The 20,248-nt window shown below is 51.3% G+C and overlaps 1 protein-coding gene across 4 annotated transcripts in view; it reads right to left on the bottom strand.

The window, feature by feature from the left end:
* COQ8A (coenzyme Q8A) overlaps positions 1–20,248 on the bottom strand; it is a 69,481-nt gene that overhangs the window by 22,864 nt on the left and 26,369 nt on the right. For all 4 annotated transcript variants that reach the window (XM_058430790.1, XM_032137150.2, XM_032137149.2 and 1 more), the window contains exon 2: positions 1,871–2,056. In XM_058430790.1, coding sequence (XP_058286773.1) covers positions 1,871–2,047 — 177 coding nt within the window. In that variant the 5' untranslated portion in view covers positions 2,048–2,056. The remainder of the gene's footprint in view (positions 1–1,870; positions 2,057–20,248) is intronic.

Here is a 20,248-nt window from a genome sequence, read left to right as displayed (position 1 = left end):
GGGCCCCGAGAGAACCCGGACTCAGTAAGTATCTGCTGAATTAATGTGGGAGCAACCTTGAGGGGCTGGAGGGAGACAGGCTCCTGGAGTCCACGACCTTCCTCCCCTCAGCGAGAAGGAAGACACGGAAAAGCGAAGCACTGAGGGAATGAATGGCAGCGCACTGCGGGCGGCCACCCTGCTCCGGTGCCTACCCTGCTCCCGTGCCTCCTGGGTGGTGTGGCTCGTCACTCACCCCTACCTCCGAGTGACTGATGGGGAGGCCCTGCCCCTTCCAGACACGCTTTGGGAGCAGAGGGTTGGAGAATGCCTGAGTAGGAGGCCCTGCTCACCATTACGGCTAAGGCCTGCCCAGGCTGTCTCACTCCTGGGTGGGCCCAAGTGAGCTGGGCAACCTCACTTTCTGAGTGTCCCACAGGCAAAACACCCAAGAGTGAGGCCAAGGCCCCACACTCAGGCACCAAACCAGGCAAGGGGAGGGCAAGAGCATGGAGTCCAGGCTGGGAGGGGACAAGAATTCTGGTCGTGTCACTCGTTATGAGTCCTGCAGCAAATTGCTTTGTCTCAGTTTCCTCATCTGAGAAATGGGTGTGATGGTCCAGGCTGGCCCCCAACCCAGGACAGTGGTGAGGCTCGGAGGAGAGCGCAGGTGTGAAGACTTCTGAACATTAAAGGCAGGCATGCTCGGTGACAGAGCCCCTGTATCACCGTGGGATCCTCCCAGAGTGGCAGGGAAGGGCCTGCGGGTCCTAAACCTGAGATTGAGATGCCTGGGGGCTGCGACAGCCTCACAGCCTGCAGGAGGGCGGTGACCTTTGTCCAGAAATCAGCCATCCACAGAACAGACGTGGAAGGAGAGAGGCTGCGACACAACCTCCGATGCACACATGCCTAAGCACACACACACAGGTGCACGCGCACAACAGGCACACAAACACCCCCCACCCTGACTCCTTGACTGTCAGGGAAGCTGCTGGCAACTGTGCAAGGTGACGCCATGGTGGGCAGTGCTCTGCTGTAGCCAGCCCTGTTTATAGTCACCTCTCCAGCACACGATTTCACTGAAAACCACCCCTTGGAGGTAAGACGTCAAGGCTTCCTGGACCTCGGCACAAAAGGTCATCTCCTCCCCCAGATGGCACAGGGATGAGAGAGAGGCTGGAGATGAAGCTGCTCTTGGAAGGGCTGTGCCAGCTGCCACCCAGGAAAGGAGAGCCCCCAATCAGGAGCCTAGAGACTCTCAGCAAACTGAAGGAGAAAAATGAGGCCAGGCCTTGGCGGAGGCTCAGCAGGCTCAGTGGGAAGGGCCTTTGAAGCCTGAGCCAGGCTGATGGACAAATGGGCCCCAGTAAAAAACTGCACTGTGTGTCTCCAAAGTGCATACACTGAAACCTAGCCCTAGTGTGATAGTATTGGGAGGTGGGGCCTTTGGGAAGTAATAAAGTCATGAGAATGAAGCCCTCCTCAATGGGATTGGTGCCCTCATAACAGAGGCCCTAGAGAGCAGCCTTGCCCTCCTCCTGCCCCATGAGGACACAGTGAGAAGATGGCCATCTATGGATTAGGAAACAGGCCCTCACCAGACACTGAATCTTCTGGCACCTTAATATTGGACTTTCAATCCTTTAGAACTTTGAGAAATAAGCATGCATTGTTTAAGCCACCAGTCTATGGAATTCTGTTATAGTTGCCACCACCTCACACAGGTGCCCTGTCCCACCCTGGAAGGACCGTGGGATACATTAGCTAGTGGGCCCTGAGGCCCTGGCCACCACAGACCAGTTGCCATGGTCACAGCCCTTGGTCTCCCCCAGAGCTCCAGGTCCTGCCCTCTTCCTGCCAGCACCCCCCCACTGCCGGGCCCCCTTACCTGCACCTTCCCCAAGAACATGCCCATCTGCTCCACAGCCGTGGACTGCAGGGCCCTGGCCGCCATGATCAGCTCCCCTCCGATGCCCAAGTGCTGCAGATGGGTTTCTACGGCCGCCTGGGTCAGCTTGACAAGGCCTTTGGCCACCATGATGGTGTCTCCCAATATGGCAGCCATCCTTCGGGGCTGGAAGAGAGGAGGCCAAGTCAGGGGAGGCCCCAGGCCTCTGCAGGCCAAACCCACACTACCAACTCCACACCAAACTCTGAGCAGAACGTACAGAGGGCTGGTTTTTCCACTGATCTCCCCTTCTGCTAAGAGATAAGAAAGGGCCCAGGGCTCAAGGGAGACTCCACATGACTCTGCACACTCCAGGGGAATGGAGCAGAAAGCCGTTGAGTCAGTGGTGCGGTGTGCTTGCTGCTTCCCACACATTTCCTCACCTGGGCCTCACAAGCACCCTACGGAAAACCTGAGGCACAGACAGGTGGCGTGATTCATGATTCGCAGCAGAACCAGGACTCGAGTCAGGCGCACAGACTCCTAGTCTACAGTTCTTCCCTCTGGACCAAAACTGCCTGTTGGGACAGGAGCATCCAACTCCCAAAGAACTTCCCTGCAAGGTCCACAGGACCACTCACGGCATTGGCGCTCCAACCCGAACCCTCAAGGGCTGAGGCTGCCTGTCCCTGCCCAGCCACCATTGCTCTGCCCAGTGAGGCCTGCGACAGATATCCACAGACCAAGGGACAACCAGAGCCCCTCCCTGACCCCTCAGGGTCGGCCCACCCTCAGCTTCAACTATTCACCAAACCGATGTTTTCAAACTGCAGTCCAGACGTCCAGACCCACAGTGCAATCAATTTGGAAGATCCTCACCACCATTCAAAAGAAATGAACAACCACCACCACCAAGCACCACTACCACCACCACCACCACCACCACCATCACATCACCACCACCACCACCACCATCACCACCACCACCACCACCACCACCATCACCACCACCGCCACCACCACCACCGCCACCACCACCATCACCACCACTGCCGCCACCACCACCGCCGCCACCACCACCACCAAGTACCACCACCACCACCGCCACCACCACCAAGTACCACCACCACCACCGCCACCACCACCAAGTACCACCACCACCAAGTACCACCACCACCACCAAGTATCACCACCACCACCAAGTACCACCACCAAGTATCACCACCACCAAGTACCACCACCACCACCAAGTATCACCACCACCACCAAGTACCACCACCAAGTATCACCACCACCACCAAGTACCACCACCACCACCATCAAGTATCACCACCACCACCAAGTACCACCACCAAGTATCACCACCACCACCAAGTACCACCACTACCACCAAGTACCACCACCACCAAGCACTACCACTACCACCAAGTACCACCACCACCAAGCACCAACACCACCAAGTGCCATCACCACCACCAAGCACCACCACATGATGCAGAATCAAAAAGGAAGCATCAAGGAGCACTGTGGGTAGCTTTCTTAGTTCACATGTCCTACTTTCAAAGTGGCAAATAAATAAGCCATCTAAAAAAGCAGACACTGAACAGTACTTAGTTGTGCCTTTCTTCCTGCCTAAACAGTTGCATCCTACATACCCAGTGAACTCCCAACTGGTGCCAAGCCCCACCCTAGACAGTGGCGCCAGAGCCAGGAAGCAGAGATGGTGAGCGCCCACTCTGCTGGAAGGAGGGCCTGATAAGGGGAAATACCCCATGGATATATGGCCCTGCATACTGGGAGGCAAAAGCTGTTCTTCTCAAATCAATAAACACAGACTGCTAATAAACGGATGCTGCTAATAAACACAGTCTGTCATTTGTGAGCAGAATAACATGTAGACCCATTTCAAAACCACAGCCTGTACCCACCCCCCTTTGACAAATATCGCTGACCTACTGTTCAGGGGCCACACCCATACCTCCCCTTACCATACAAAGTGAACCCTTCACACCTCATCAACATCAGGTACTTTTTTTTTTTTTTTTTTTTAAGAGAGGGGTCTCACTATGTTGCCCGGGCTGGAGTGCCATGGCTGTTCACAGGCATAATCATGGCACCCTATAGCCTCAAATTCCAAGGCTCAAGTGATCCTCCCACCTCAGGCTCTCAAGCAGCTGGAATTACAGGCCTGCACCACCATGCCAGCTTAACACCAGGTATTTTTCTGCAAGGGAGTCTCTGCTCTCATAGAAGTAGAAAGGAGGGAAGGGGAATAACTACCAGAAGGAAACATCTGTCCAGAACTTTTCTCACCTTCTGTTTTCAAAAATTAGGTCTTAAAACCCTACTTCTAATGCACCACAATCCCAAAGTGCCTCATAATTCAATGATCCCACAATTTCGCTGCAAATCCCTTCCAGGGGTGTACCAAGAACCAGGCACACAGCTACACCAGGAGGTATTTTCATCATGATTTTAAAGAAATAAAAGCCTCAAACACATGTAATACACAGGTTAAAAATCCTATCAGCACCGTGACTTCATCTACAAGTACCAGGCCCTCTCTAGGAACACCAGTCTCCCACCCACCCTACTTCTTTCTGCTGCTCCATGAGCACATTTTTGGGGTCTCACCTGTGAGTAACTGAAATGGAGTGTTTGGGATCTGTGCCTCCTTGGTACAGCGGCCTCCTGAAGGCCTCCGTGTGCCTGCCTGCTCTCCTCTGAGGAGGGGACAGCCAAAAGAGTGACCACAAATGATAAAGCAGTGGGGGTGGGAGACAGGTGCTCATGTTTGGGAGTGTCCACTAGCCAGGCATGAAACCAAAATAAAGTCATCCGGAGGTTCCTTCAACACAAGTTCACTGACCTCTCCCAGGGCTCTGGGCTAGTTCCTGCAGGCCCTGGATGAACCTGCCCTGGCCCAGGGCTCATGGCAGCATGGCACGCCCGTACCTCTATAATGGGCACAGACACCAGGGAGACAGCTAGGGGCCAACTGATGCTGAGACAACAGGATCGGAGGCAGAGTGGAAGAGACGACCTGGAGCCGGGACATGGGGCTCCAGGCCCACACCCACCAGCTGCCGCTGCCCAGCATGTGGCTCAACCTCTTCCACCCCTCCACAGTAGCTCAGTACGGAAGGGCTCTGGGTGCCTCATCAGACCCCTTTTCTGGTCCTAAGGTGCTAACCTGCTCTAAGGGGCTTTTGTGGGGTTGATAGTCTTTTTGATTTATTTGGGTGGCATGATGGTTATTTTTGGCTATCCTACGGCGATGGCCACTGAGGAGTATCCTGAAACAGGAGGATCAAATATTGACAGCTGCGGGGCTTTATTATTAGGACTATTAATGGAGTTGATGCTGGTTCGGTGACTAGTTGAGCATGATGGAGTGGGGATCACGACTGAAGTAAATAAATGTCTTTATTGAAGTGTCCAGAGAGAAAAAGAACCATGATAAATGCAGCTTCCCAACCCCACAGACAGGGCTTGAGAAAGCTGCACGAGGCTGTGTTCCCGCCACAGGAGGGCGTTTTCTGGCCAGACTTTCACTCTCTGACCTTTCAGGGACACCGTCTCACTCATGCTGGAGACAAGGCTCCGACTCAGGGATCCTGACCTGCACACGAGCTGGAAATTATCTGGGTCATGGAGACCTTCAAACCTGGTCTCCAAAACCAAAAGACACCCCCACGGGCTGTCTAACCGGCCAGATATAAGAAGATATATCAATAGGAAAATGAGTTGTGTCCTTTTTAAAAATGAATTCAACAGTCAATCCTGACAGACAGCAGATGAGAGTATCACACACTGTCTACTCAGGACCCACCGGGAGGAAGGAATTTTACTCTGAGGATCCCTTATACACTCCAAGTCCCCCCTTCACAGCCAGAACTCACTGTCTGTCACTCATCTCCTCTATGACAGCAGGCCAGGGATGTCATCTGCATTACCAAGCCACTGTTCAATCTCCTCCATAAATACAGAGCACAGTATTGTAAACCAGCTCCTCCCCAGCAAAGCATGGTGTCTGTTCTCTCTAAAAGCCAAGGACTCACCGTCCTCTAGTCTCTTGCAGTCATATCTGCCACCAAAGCCTAGACATGACTGGTAGAAGAAGCTAGAAGCAAGTGGCACAAAAAGCCGTTCTTCTGGGCAAAGTGTGAACCAGGGCGGGGCGGGGGCAGGAAGATTGTGAATCAGGGAGAGTGTGAACCAGGAGAGTTTAGGGAGAGTGTGAACCAGGGAGAGCAGGAGCCAGGGAGGGCGGGAGCCAAGGAGAGCAGGAGCCAGGGAGAGCGGAAGCCAGGAAGAACAGGAGCCAAGGAGAGTGTGAACCAGGAGAGTGTGAACCAGGGAGTGTGTGAACCAGGGAGGGGCAGGGAGCCAGGGAGAGTGTGAACCACGGAGAGTGGGAGCCAGGGAGAGTGAGAGTCAGGAAGAGTGAAAGCCAGGGAGAGTGGGAGCCAGGGAGAGTGGGAGCCAGGGAGAGTGGGAGCCAGGGAGAGTGGGAGCCAGGGAGAGTGGGAGCCAGGGAGAGTGTGAACCAGGGAGAGTGGGAGCCAGGAAGAGTGACAACCAGGGAAAGTGAGAGCCAGGGAGAGTGTGAACCAGGGAGAATGGCAGCCAGGGAGAGTGGGAGCTAGGGAGAGTGTGAACCAGAGAGAGTGGCAGCCAGGGAGAGTGGCAGCCAGGGAGAGTGGCAGCCAGGGAGAGTGGGAGCCAGGGAGAGTGGGAGTCAGGGAGAGTCCACGCTGAGAAGCCTTCCCCAGGGCAGCTATCTGCTGCAAGCCTAGCACCCCAACCACCTATAGGTACCTCCTATAGGAAGTACGTCCCAAACTGACCTTACCATCCACACCTCATCCTCCCAGGGCTCCCACCCTGAGGAATGCGGCCACCACACACTTCTTTCAAGCCTCCTCCCCTGCCCTCGAGCATCTGATATTCCCAGTGGGTGATGCAGCAACCGTTCACCATGGCTCTGCCCTTCCCTCCACTGCCTTTAGGTTCCAGCCAGGCCAACCCATTCCTGGAACCAGAGAGGCTTCCTCCTGCAGGCCTGTGCACAGGAGGCACACCTCCTCTCCTCCTCCCGGATCTCAGCACCAACATCACCTCTCCTGGGAAGGCTTCCCTAACGTGCCTCCCAGCACCCTGTGCCCATCCCCTCCAGCACAGCAGTGACCACTTCCTGAATCTGCCTAACTCTCTCCCCAGTCGGATGTCAGCCACAGGACAAGGACTACAAGGACCATTAGCCATAGGACAAGGACCACATCTGTCTTCCTCTGTCCAGCACCGAGCACCATGCTCAGGACTGAGCAGACAGGTCATCAATATTTGTCAAAGGAAATGAACTCAGCTGGTCCCTCCGAAGTTTGAGAAAGCCTCTGCTATTCTCTGGCTGCCTCACACCTGCTGACAACTTTTACTCCACATACAGAATCAAGGGCCTCTCAGGAGGCTGGTCTGAGGCACTGATCCTCAAGCTGCTGCGAACGGCTCAATCACCTTAAGACGAGTCCAGAGTGCTGGGCCACACCCCTAAGGGTTCCATCTCAGCAGGTCTGGGTGGGGCCCGGGAACCTGCATCTCTAACAAGTTCCCAGGTGCTGCTGACACTGTGGGTCCCAGGAACTTACTTTGAGAACCCCAGTTCTGGAGGAAGAGAGGGAAGGGGAGCAGAGGTAGCCCATGCCTATGACCGGGCAGGGCGCCTCCACGGAGACCCTTTCCTAAGAGTCTCCCCTGCAACCCTCTTCCCAAGAGTCTGGCTTTGCCCTTAGGCGGGGGTCTTCCACCTGCCCCTTCTTTTTCCATTATTCTTCAAGAAACGGAAAAAGGAAATCAAAAGTGAATGAGCTTAGAGACTGTGACCCACAGAGCAGACCTCCAAAGGCTCTCAAGACTGTCACTTCAAGGATGCTTTGGCAAGGACTGTTTAATGATATTCAGGACACCCTGAGGGGCTGGCAGTGGCCTTCTGCTCCCCTCCCAGCCAGGAACTGTCTTTTCACTTTGGGCATGAACATTCTCGATTTCTAGCCTGTGTGGGCACTGAAACATTCCTTTACATCCTTGAAATTTTTCCTTTTTTACTCTTAGAAAAAGAAAACAATTGACTGTTTCCTCCAAGGACTCACAAGAATGTATGTGTTGGGGCAAAGACTTCAAACTTCTGAACCAAACTCCATGAGTCTCTTTAGATGTAACCTTCACCTCAGTCTTTACGATCACACACCAGGGAGCATCACTCAAACATCTCGGGCAACTCCCGGCTTCTATCTCGCGAGGTCCAGCTGCAGGGTCTCTGTCAGTAGGTCCTGAAATATCCTCACCTGCTACCAGTTTTCAAAGACAACTGAACACATGAAGAACCCAGGAGATGAGAAAGAGGGAAAAAAGCCTCCGTCCTTCCCCTGTCAGTGAGCCCCAGCGCAGGCCTGCTGAGTGAGGCCTTCACAGCGGGAGCCCAGAAGCTCAAGAGTCTACCCCAGGGCTGGGCTCTCAGAGCTGACCCCAAAGAGCACATCTTCCAGGAAGTCCCCTCTCCCCTTCTCCTCGGGCCCTGCCTGGCAAAACCTGTCAAATTACATCTCCCTAAAAACGGATGTGAACATTCACTACACAAATGTAAACACAACCTTGCCTAAGATTAGTTAGCTAAACGGTGGAATATTCATAGGAGGGCATGCCACACAGTCATTGAAAATGACACAGTGGGCCGGGCACAGTGGCTCATGCCTGTAATCCCAGCACTTTGGGAGGCCAAGGCGGGTGGATCACAAAGTCAGGAGTTCGAGACCAGCCTAACCAACATGGTGAAACCCCATCTCTACTAAAAATACAAAAGTTATCCAAGCGTGGTGGCATGCGCCTGTAATCCCAGCTACTCGGGAGGCTGAAGCAGGAGGATGGCTTGAACCCGGGAGGCGGAGGTTGTAGTGAGCCAAGATCATGCCACTGCACTCCAGCCTGGGAGACAGAGCCAGACTCCATCTCAAAAAATAAACAAAATAAAATAAAATAACACTGTGAAAGGTGTTTATTGACAAATAAAGTGTATAATATATTCCCAGGAAATAAGAAGCAGGTCACAAAACTATCATCTTTCCTTCTGGAGCAGGAAAGGAGAGAAGAAAGGGAGGGAGGTGACAGGAAGCAAAAACAGGAACACTGCTTTTCACAGAGTGGTGGGAAGACAAATCTTTCTACAGCCTTTGTACCTGTATCTATATTTTCTAAAATATTCTACGAAGAACATGAACTACTTTTACAATAGAAAATAAATGTTATAAAAATAATATCGGGTTGGGTGAAGAGGCACACGCCTGTAATCCCAGCACTTTGGAAGGCCAAGGTGGGAAGATTGCTTGAAGCCAGGAGTTTAAGACCAACCCGGGAAACGCAGGGACATCCCCATCTCTCCAAACAAAAAAATTAGCCAGGCGTGGTGGTGCACCTGTAGTCCCAGCTACTCAGAAGGCTGAGATGGGAGGATCGCTTGAGCCCAGGGATTTGAGGCTGCAGTGAGCTATGTTGACATGACTGCACTCCAGCCTGGGTAACAGAGCAAGAAGACCTGTCTCAAAAAAATAAAATAAAAGATAAATAAAATAAAAATAATCTTAAACATCTTTTGTTAAAATTTTAAAAAGTAAGCAAGCACACAAATGTATTCCCCATCCCCTAAGTGCTTGTCCAGAGCAGAATGGGCGAGGGTTAGGCAGCAGATTGGAATGGCATAAACATCGCCTCTCCTTGTTTAGCCACTGTCCTTCATCAGAAGACAACTGCTCCTAACAGGCCACCAGGCGGATGGAATGTGGCACCTCCACTTTGGAGACAGAGGCTCAACTGCCCTTCTCGGGACAGTGGGAAAAAAAATCACTTGGGAGAAGCAGCGGGTCTGCCTGCCTTCCCTAACGTTGGCCTCTGGGTTAAAAGACAGAAATAATGAAAGGGTGCTTACCCCTGACCCTCAAAAAAACAGGATCCTAGTTTAGAACTGGGTAGTAAGTGCAGTGACCACATTTTTTGCAACAAAAATTAAGACACATAATTAGTGTCCTTCTAGGGCAGGGGTTAGCAAACCATGGTCCTCAAGCCAAATCCAGTCCTACTGCCTGCTTTTTTATCAATAAAGTTTTATTGGAACACAGCCTGCTCACCCATTTATAGATCACGTATAGCTCATTCGTTTACATATGTATTGTCCCTAGCTGCTTTTTTTTTTTTTTCTTCTTTGGCTACAACAGCAGAGTTCAGCAGTTGCAAGAAAGATCTATGACCCATAGAGCCCAAAATATTTACTATTTGTCGACTCATATTCTAGGGCAAGAGTAAAAACCACAGCTGTCCCAGGAAATTTGGAAGGTCACCAGAGTTGAATGAGAACACCCCAATAAGGCTCGTGTTGGGGTAAGGACCCCCCGTTATAGCTCTGCTCCTGACTCTGAGAAATGGGCTCACCTCACCAGACAGAGCTGCCCAATACCCACAGCCCCTAGGTGAAACCAGAGAAAGGCAAGCCACCTGTTACTGTATTATCCAGGCCAGGGTGGCCCCTAAGTGCTGCTCATGAAGGGACAGGCCTGGGGGGCTGGGAGGGGGTGTCCAATGCCAACTTCCTGTACAGCTCTCCTCCCTCCTCCTGCTGTTTCAGGAGGCTCACAGCCTAACTGCAGACACTCGCATTCCCCCTCCACATTGTTGGTCCAAGGCTTGGGCTTGGGCTGATAGAAAATCATCCACCATCTAATCATTCCTTCATCCCTCCACTTTCTCAGCCTCCTTTACAAGTACCCCCTTGCAAGGCAAGCATTGACGTGGGTGTGGGGTCAGGGGGTGGTCAGAGGAGACACAGAGGCAGACAGGGACGCACGCTGCTGCCTCTACCCCATGCCCCACACAGAGTCCCTTCTGACTGCAGGGCGTTGGTGGCCTCCTGGTGAGCCACACACGCTGGCCTGTCTGCCCTGGCAGAGAGGTCTGAGCTCGCCATGGCCCTCACACAGGTCTGTACCCACAGCCTCTGGATGTGGGTCATGCCTTGTAAGGAAGGGAGTTTCCAGGGCTCAACTTGCCTTCTAGGCTAAGGACTTCAAGTTCCCTTGAAAGTTGCTTCCAGACTACTGGGGTTTTTCTTTGAACTGTTTAAAAATTATACATTCTTGTGCTAATAACATAAACAAGAGCTTGTTGAAAGCAGGCACCGAATCCCATACTGCTAAATTTTTCTTAAAAAAAAAAAAAAAAAAAAAGCAGGCAACTAGGCACTGACATTCTCCCCCATGAATGAAACCAGTTCCACAGATGTTTTTATTTTGTGAGCAGCAGAACCAGCCCACCATGCCAATGATAACTACAGCTGCTTTTGCTGGGTTTAGTATATGCCAGGCTCTGGGCTCAGTGTTGTACTTAGCACAGAGATGTATTAACTCAATCATTTTCAAAAGGAAAATTATGCCCATTTTGCAGATGAGGGTGCTAAGGCACACAGTGGTTAAGTAATTTGCCCAAAGTCATACAGCTTTTAAGAAGTAAAGCTGGGACCTGGATCCATCATGGCTCAGGAGCTAGGCAACCTGTTTAACAGGTAAAAGGAGAAAAAGAGCAAAACAGTATGTTTTTGATGTCCCAGGCTACAAACCTCCATTCTCCATCCATTGGAAGATTAAGATATTCTTTGGTTTCCCTGGGTGAGTTGCCCTGTGGTGAGCACTGGGTTGGGAGCTGGGCAGGGTTGGGGGTGATATAAAAGCAGCAGAAGGCAAAGTTCCAGCCTCTGATGATAGTCCAGGGAAGGACCCAACACTGTGAACGAACCTGCATGGGCTCAGAGCTCCAACCACAGGCAGGCAACAGAGGGTCCCGAGCAGCCTCTCCCACTCTGTGAGTTGATATAGCTGACGACACACAAGGCTTTTAAAGGCCAACCAGCCAAGCGCAGGGTCCTGATGGCAATTTAGTTTTCTGACTAAAAACCTACTGAAGTTTACTGCTTAAAACATTTAAATTTAAAATATTTGGCTCAGGAAGTGATACTGGTGACATGGTTAAGATGCTCTGAGGTTAGGTGACCTGGGTTCACATCATGACTCTGCCACTGACTTGCTAGTGTGACCTAAATCAAGTCATGTGAGCTTATCTTTGTGCCTCAGTTTCCTCATCTGTTCTTGAAAGGACTGGATAAATCCATGTAACAACGTTCAGGACATACAGTAGGTGCTTAAAAACCATTAGCTAATGCCATTATTAGTAGTAGTAGTATTGGAAGCACACAGACATTCTGGAATGAAGTTCAGACTCGGTGAGACCAGAGGTTAGGGTGAATGGGATCAGTCTGGACAACCGCAGTTGTTCCTGCCGGGCACAGTCTCACACCTGAGTTGGGAGGAAGGCTGGGCTGGGGGAGGACCAGTGTGGTTTATTTAGTGCTGTGGTATGAGGCATCCAAGCAGACTGCTTGGAAACCAGGGACACAAACGTCCACTGGTATTCCTTACCACTTCATCTTAAAGGAGAAAACAGCATGGGAGGCTTTTGCCCAGGTACATTCAGGGAGAGGCAGTTGGGAAGAAAAACCCCTCTAACTCCCACAAGCTCCCCAGCTCCGAGCCACGGAACACTCTCCTGCCAGCTTCCTCTTCCTAGAATAAAATCCACGTTCATCATGCCAACGCCTGCTCAAATGGCTCCTCTACCTGTAGATATGTATGTAGATATATATATAAAACCCAAACTCCTGCGCCTGAAGTCCCAGGCCTCGAAATCAGGCCCCCGGCCTCCTTTCCAGCCTCCAGGTACGCGCGAGCCATGTGAGCACACTCCACTCTGCAGGTCCTACTCTCTCAGGCAGGCCCACTCACCTCTTCATCTCTGTACATCTGAAAACCCACCCATTAGCCAAAGGTGAGGGCCTTGGGGCCTTGGGGCTGGGAATCGGCTCTGCCCTGACCAGCTGGGCTGCTCCAGGCACGTTCTTGAACCATCTCCGACCTGTTTCCTCTCCTGGAAATGATGGTATAAGTTATTATATTGTCCAATATAAATGGAGGAGTGGGTGGACATACTTTGAAATGTGTTAAAGCACCATACAAATTCAAGAACGTATTCCTATTCAGGCCCTTGATTCTCAGCTCTTCCATATTTACTTCCTCCTGACAGCTGATCTAACTCGCTGGTCAGATTCCTATGTTGTAAGTTACTCTTCTTCTTGCACATGGACCTCTCTTCTCTTCAAACTATAAGCTCCTTGTGAGAGGCTCTTGTCTCAGACAACTCTTACTCTTCCCACTCCACCCACACACACAGATTGATCCACCCACACAAATTACAAGTGTTGACTGAATTCATGAACCACTGCCACCCAGGAAGGTAATTAAGGATCCTAAAGTTGAGGTTGAAGGGTTTCTTTCAACGTTTCTTTCAGACACTTACAGGGTTGTCTTTAAATCTGGCCAAAATACTGTGGGTGGCTGTGGTAGGCTGAATAATGGTGTCCCAAAGATACCCATACCACAATCCCCAGAACCTGTGAATGTTACCTGCAAATGGGACTTTGCAGATGTGATGAAGTCAGGGATCCTGAGATGGGGGATTATCCAGGTGGGCCCAATGTAAACACAAGGGCCCATATAATAGGGAGGCAGGCAGGGCAGAGTCAGAATGAGGTGATGGGAGATAGAAGTGAGGCTGGAGTGATGCCATTGTGAGGAAGGGGCCACAAGCCAAGGAATGCAGGCAGCCTCTAGGCTGGAAAAGGCAAGGGGTCGGATCCTGCCCTTGAGCCTCCAGAAATGAACCAGCCCAGCTAATACCTTGATTCTAGCCTAGTGAGACCAATTTCAGACTTCTAACCTCCAGAACTCTAAGATCATACATTTATGATGCTTTGAGCCACAAAGTTTGTGGTAATTTATCACAACAGCCACAGGAAATTAAAGCAGATCCTTGGGTTGGGGAGAGGGGCTGTATTCTAGAATAATTTCCAGACCATTCTTCCAAATTAACTTTGGTCACTCCACAAATACTACTGAATGCCAACCAAGTGCCAGGCACCAAGCTAGGTGGTAGACTACCCCACAGAGAGCTCAGCACATTCCTGTTCTTAATGACGGAGTCCTGTCGACTTTCTCTATATTGGGCCCATACTACATGCCAGGCAGATAGATATATTTTTTTTTTTTTTTGAGACAGGGTCTTACTCTGTTGCCCAGGTTGGAGTTCAGTGGCATGATCACAGCTCACTGCAGCCTCAACCTCCCTAGGCACAGGTGATTCTCCTGAGTAGCTGGGACTGCAGGTGGGTACCACCACACCTGGCTAATTTGTTTGTATTTTTAGTAGAGACAGGGTTTCACCATGTTGCTCAGGCTGGTCTCGAACCCCTGACCTCAAGTGATCTGCCCGCCTCGGCCTCCCAAAGTGCTGGGATTATAGGTGTGAGTCACCGTGCCTGGCCTGGGTTTTATATTCTTAATCTTTCGAAACACTTTTACTTCAGGTTTAATATCTCAATGAAATAGGAATAATAACAAGAACAGCTACCATTTATTATTCCCCTCTGTCTGCCTGTCACTTTATATTACCTCTAATTCTTACAAAGACCTGGTGAGGTATTATTCCCACTCACTGATGGGATAATTAAAGCTCATCAAGGCTGAGCAATCTCCTAAGGACCAAAGCTGTGGGATGCTGGACCCTTCCACACCTGTCTGACTCAGGCTCCAGTCCTTACTTCTTACTGACTAGGAAGCTGAGAGACAGCAGAGAAGAACACTGCCCCAAATCAATAACTCCTTTTTTGTTAAATCAATAGTCACTCAATATGAGACATAAGCAAGGTTTACATCCTGAAATGTGTCTTCCTGGTTACAGAAAATTGAGTCATAAAAATCCTGGGGCCAGCTGGGCTCTCAAAGGCTCTCAAAGGCCATCTGGCCAAACTCCCTGCTCTGGAAAGTCTGTCAGCTGCCAGGACTGAGGGTATCACAATTCTCAGCACCAGTGATCCCACCCACTAGAGACAAAGCTTGGTTCCAGAGCCAGTTTGATCTTAAACATAGATAGTGGAAAGAGGCAGATGCCCCACACTGAAGACTGCCTCTGGGTGTGCAAGAGCTAGGAGGAGCCATCGGGCATGTGGCCCTCAGTCTTGCCACACTCAACACCAGCACCAACCTTTATTAGCAACACTTCCAAATGCCACACACAGGCCAGGTGTGGACACGCACACATCACTGTTATGGAGGTTAAATAAACATGTTCTGCCCTGAGGTCACATGCAACCCTCAGGCACTACATGTGTATGCAAAACCTCGATAGCTTTTAAAATCACCCAGTTAACCCAGACAAGGGGCAACCCTAGACAGACAACAACCACACACGCAATGAGAAATGAGAAGAGGCTCAGCAGGGAGCGAGGGGACCACAGGCCCAGGAGAGGTGGCCATCTCCTTGCTGATCTCCACTCTCCCTGGTCTGGCCTGGCCAGCAAGGCCCTTCACTGCGGAGCCCCAGACACCTCGGCAGCGATACCTCTCGCCAGCTGCCTCCGTGCCCCAATGCTTCAGCCAGAATGGACCCCTGGCCCCGCCCAACACCCACACAGGTTTTCCAACTTCCACATCCTGCTCCCTCCTCCCCATGGAATATCATTTCCCCTGCTGGAATCTTGGCCACCCTGCTGGAATCTTGGCCACCCTGCTGGAATCTTAGCCACCCTGCTGGACTGGTAAACCCCACCATAGGCAAGTCATCTCCTTTCCTCTAAACTCTCTCATCTCTTAATGGCCTAAGAAGGTCACCTCGCCATGCCCTGTATGACTCTGTGTGTATCTGTCCCATTTCCCTTACTGCAACGTAAGCTCTGGAGGAAGGGGCCCTCTCTTTCCCAGTTCTGTATCCCCCACGGGGTCTGGCACTGTCCTCATACACACCATGAGTATATTACCATTATGAGTCAGTGAGGCAGGGCCCAGGCCCCCAGGCTCTGTGGCTTCCTGAGCTCCCTCATCGAAAGCCCAGGACTGAAGAGACCACCGAGGAGGCTGAGCACCAGGGGAACCTGAACCTCCCAACATGCACAGCCACAGAAATGGCAGCAGCACCCCCCTGTTCAAAAAGTGATTCTTACAGGAGCAAAAGCCAGATGAGTTTCCAAGCCAGCTTCATAATCCCGCTCATGGTGGGCACACAGACCCAGGGAGGGAGCAGGGGACGCAGTCACCGCTACTGCTTCCTCTGCTTCACCCCCGTCCCTGTCTAAGACTGAGGGAAAAGAGGAGGGGCTGAAGCCAGCAGGCAGCTGTTCCTCAGCAGGCCAATCAGCCCTGGTCCACGAACCATGAGCACCAAGCAGGTGTAAACAGGAGCTACAACAGGCCTGGCGGCGGCACAGTATCCAACCCTTGACCACATGCTGGCTGTAAACACCTTAGGGAGCAAGAGCCACAAGCATTTTTTCAATCTCAGGAAGATTAGAGATGTTTGCTCAAGCACCTGTCAAACAGTAACCGCCTTCAGCTTACCAGGCAATCAACTCTTACTTTTACCCTCCTCTGAGCCAGTATCAGTGCCAAACAAAAAATGTGCCAAGCACAGAACAAACACTGGGCTGGGGCCCAGGCTCTGAGCTTGAACTTTAACATTTCTTTTCATGTGGACTGTCCCCAGGACCCCCCATCCAGCCCCGCGGACAGCAGGGACTTGCCACCAAGTCCTCCAGTTCCCAGACGACACCGCATATATTGTGATGAGGGCCGACGGGGAGGACCAACAGCAAGGCCACCAAGCGCGGGTGACCTCAGGCACACCGCTTCTCCTCTTGGGGCCTGCATTTTCTCATTTCCTCATGTGTAAGTGAGGTGACTGACCTGGAGGAGGCCTAGTTCCCAGAGATTAGGAAAGGGCCATGCATCCCTGCAGTGCAGAAGGTCAGCAAGGAGAGCACACACAGGGCTGTTCTGAAAGCTGGGATGTAACGGGGTCTAGAAAGAGTAATGCTCAAAACAACGCAGACACTGATCCTTCTAGAGATTCTACGAAATAGTGAGAGGTGAGAGGCAGACCAACCCTGCTGTCTTCACAAAGGCAGAGAGGAGCGCTACAACCTCTCTCTCTCTCAGGAAACACACCTCTGGAAAATGGAAAACTCCAGTGGATGGTGCAGAGGTAGGGAGAGATAAGGGACTGGGCTTTTCCATATGACCCGGAAACACCTACCTTCCTGCCTCCCTTCTACACACACCCACACACACACACACACACACACACACACTCTCTCTCTCTCTCTCTCTCTCACAGGGTACAACCAACTCCTCAAAGGATGCTGAGGCACCTATGACTCTTCAAGTCCCCACCCCTGGCCCTCTCACATTAAACAGAAGGCCTCGACCCCTCTCTAGCAGACCTTTGTTACTCCAGAAATGGGGGCAACCAGATAGGAGTGCCCGCACATTCTTGGCCACACCTCTCAGACCCTTCCCCTGCCTCTGTCCCATCTCCTCCCACACTGACCATCCTTCCTCCTTCTGGAAACAAGACCTTGCCCTTGACCTATTTTTTTCTTTTGCCTTCGATCTCCTTTCATAAAAGCCCTCTCCTCAAGCCCACAAGCCCACTCTCTGCTCTCCTGCACCAAACATTTAAATAAACCTCCCATAGGCTCTGCTTCTCCTCCACCCTCTGGACACGGCCACCATCTCCCAAGGACAGAGTGCACTTGCCATCTTCCCTGCTCCCTTGGCACACACTGTCTGGCCCCAACCCCAAGCTGCCCCTCTGTGACACCTGAGGGCTCAAGCCAGTGGGTCTCCTCAGCCACCCCCTGCCCTACAGTGTTTCCTGCTGGCCCCACACTCTTCCCGGAAGCCCTCCCTCCTCCCTCCTCTCTGGCCTCACCTCCTCAGCTTCCTCCCCCAGCTCCTCTTCCTCCACCTACTCCGAGGCCTGGGAGTTCCCAGGCTGGTCCTCTACACCCCTGCCTCCCTGCCAACTGCACTGGCTCCTGGGCTGCCAGAGCCCCTCCACAGGCTCTGCACTGATGCCTCCCCACCCTCAGGCCAGGCAGGACCTCTCAACCACCGAACCCACTTCCAGAACAAACCAAGTTACACATACACATACCACATCACCGCTTCAGAGACCCACAGGCAACTGGAAAAGGGGTGCAGGGAAATTTCGGAGGGTGATGAAATTGTTCTATAGCTTGATTGTGGTAGGGGTTATGTGACCATGTGCGTTTGTCAAACCGCGCAGAACTGCACACTAAGAAGGATGAATTTACCGTATGCAAATTATATCAAACAGGATGGAAAAAAGTCCCATAGGCTCCCGTCACATCTAAAACTAAGATGACCACCTTCTCCCAAACCAGCTCTTTCTCCATCATCCAGCTCCTCCCCCCAGTTAGAAATCTCAGCCATATATCCAGCTAGTTAGTCAGTCTAGAAATTCCACCTGCATCAATTTCTTTGAATCCATGCCTTCGGTTCTATCTCCCCTTGGGGACTCAGGCCATCCTCACTTCTCACAAACCACCCCTGTGGGGCTCCCACCCCTCCATATGTGCAACTCCAGAAAGAGCAGGACCCTGGAACTCCCTCACTCCCACCAGCTCTCCTTTCCACTGGCTCTCCCGAGTTCCTGGCTGTTGCTTAACAGGAATGACAGAAGTATCTTCAGATGCCACTGTCAAATCAAGACAACTCTCTGTCTAAATATTCCTGTCTAATTTTGCACACAGCTCTTGTTTCAAAGGACAAAGATAATGACTCAGTGTCCATGGTTCTTACTGGAAAATTATCCTGCCAAGTTTTGAGCTTCCCAATAATAGCCTTCTTTAAAATTCTCTTTGAGAAAGGAGAAGTGACCTTCCTTCCTGATCCTTTTCTACAGGGAACAAAGGGCACCCAAAAGATCCCCTAACTGACCAAGGAGTGTTATGGGAAAATCCTAATACATCCCCACAGGATCAATTAACAGCAAGAAAGAGAAACTCATTGAATAGGCTTAGGATGGTTTTCCTTGCCCTATGCAAGAAATCCCTGTTTTTCAGCTTTTCTGCATGCCTATCGGTTTGGGACTTAGAAATTTGGGGGTAAATTCTGATTACAATGAAGGCAAAATTTAGACTCAGAAGTAAAGCATCTTTCTCCACACACACATGAATATGTCTCTTTGGTGAGCAGGCTGATCAAAGGAGAAAAGAAAAAGAAAAGGCTCACTGACCTTGACACTGATGCTTCAAACAACTACAAAAGAACTCCACAAATTATACCCATGTCCACTCTGCTGTGTAAAAATACACATACGTATGTTTGAAATGCACTCAGCCACTCACTCCCTGCAGATGCAGGCCTGGCCCCTCCCACAGGACACGGAGCTGTCTGAGCAAAAAGTGAGGATGAATAAGGCATCTCCTTGAAGAACCGCTTGTGGATAGCTGAGTTAGCCTTTGTGCCAGCACTCAGCTTAAGCATGTTTCCTATTTTAAAACTGGCCCATAGTTATTCATGTGCAAATCCCCTAGTCTTGCAGTATCCCCGAGAAGCTACCAGTCTTCTAATTCTCCAGCACCCCCAACCCAGCCAGTCACTGCCACACATTTAGCAGGCACAGTACATGCCCATGGGTGTCTACCTCCTAAATTTCTGCTTGCAGGTTTTGCCTCTGCCCTCCTTGGTGCACAGGTAGCCCAATCTACATGGCTTTTACCACTGGGTTAGGGCAGGAGGCACAACACTACCCTTTGCCTAAACCTCTCACCTACTCAAGGGCAGGTCCCAGAGGGACCCCTGGCAGCATAGGACAACTCTTTTTAGAGTCTTATCTCAATGGTTCTCAACCAAGGGAGATTTTGCCCTCCAGGGGACATGTGGCAATGTCTGGAAACATTTTTGATGGTCGCAACGGCTAGAAGGGGTGGGGAGCGGTGCTGGTCTAGTAGACAGAAGCCAGAGATACTGCTACACATCCTACAGTGCATAGGCCAGGTCCCCCACCACAAAGAATTATGGGTCCAAAATGTCATTAGTCCACAGGTTGAAAAACTTTGTCTTAGGTAACACACTGGCTCTGAGGGAGGTGCCCATTCTGCCTGGTTCACTTTTCCTTTAAGTTGCTCAACATTAGCCCCAAATCATTACGATTCTGCATAGTCCACACCATTTGCAAGGCTGAACAAAACACTCTAAGCCACACTGCCTGAGTCTTTTTTTTTTTTTTTTTTTAGATTGAGTCTCGCTCTGTTGCCCGGGGGGAGTGCACTGGCGCCATCTTGGCTCACTGCAACCTCTGCCTCCCAGGTTCAAGCAATTCTCCCACCTCAGCCTCCTGAGTAGCTGGGATTATAGGCGCCCGCCACCA

Source organism: Hylobates moloch, unplaced genomic scaffold (assembly GCF_009828535.3).
Source record: "Hylobates moloch isolate HMO894 unplaced genomic scaffold, HMol_V3 SCAFFOLD_18, whole genome shotgun sequence".
In the NCBI taxonomy this organism is placed as follows: Eukaryota; Metazoa; Chordata; class Mammalia; order Primates; family Hylobatidae; genus Hylobates; species Hylobates moloch.
Note: the sequence above shows the minus strand (reverse complement) of the source record. Positions and strands in the feature narration are given on the sequence as shown.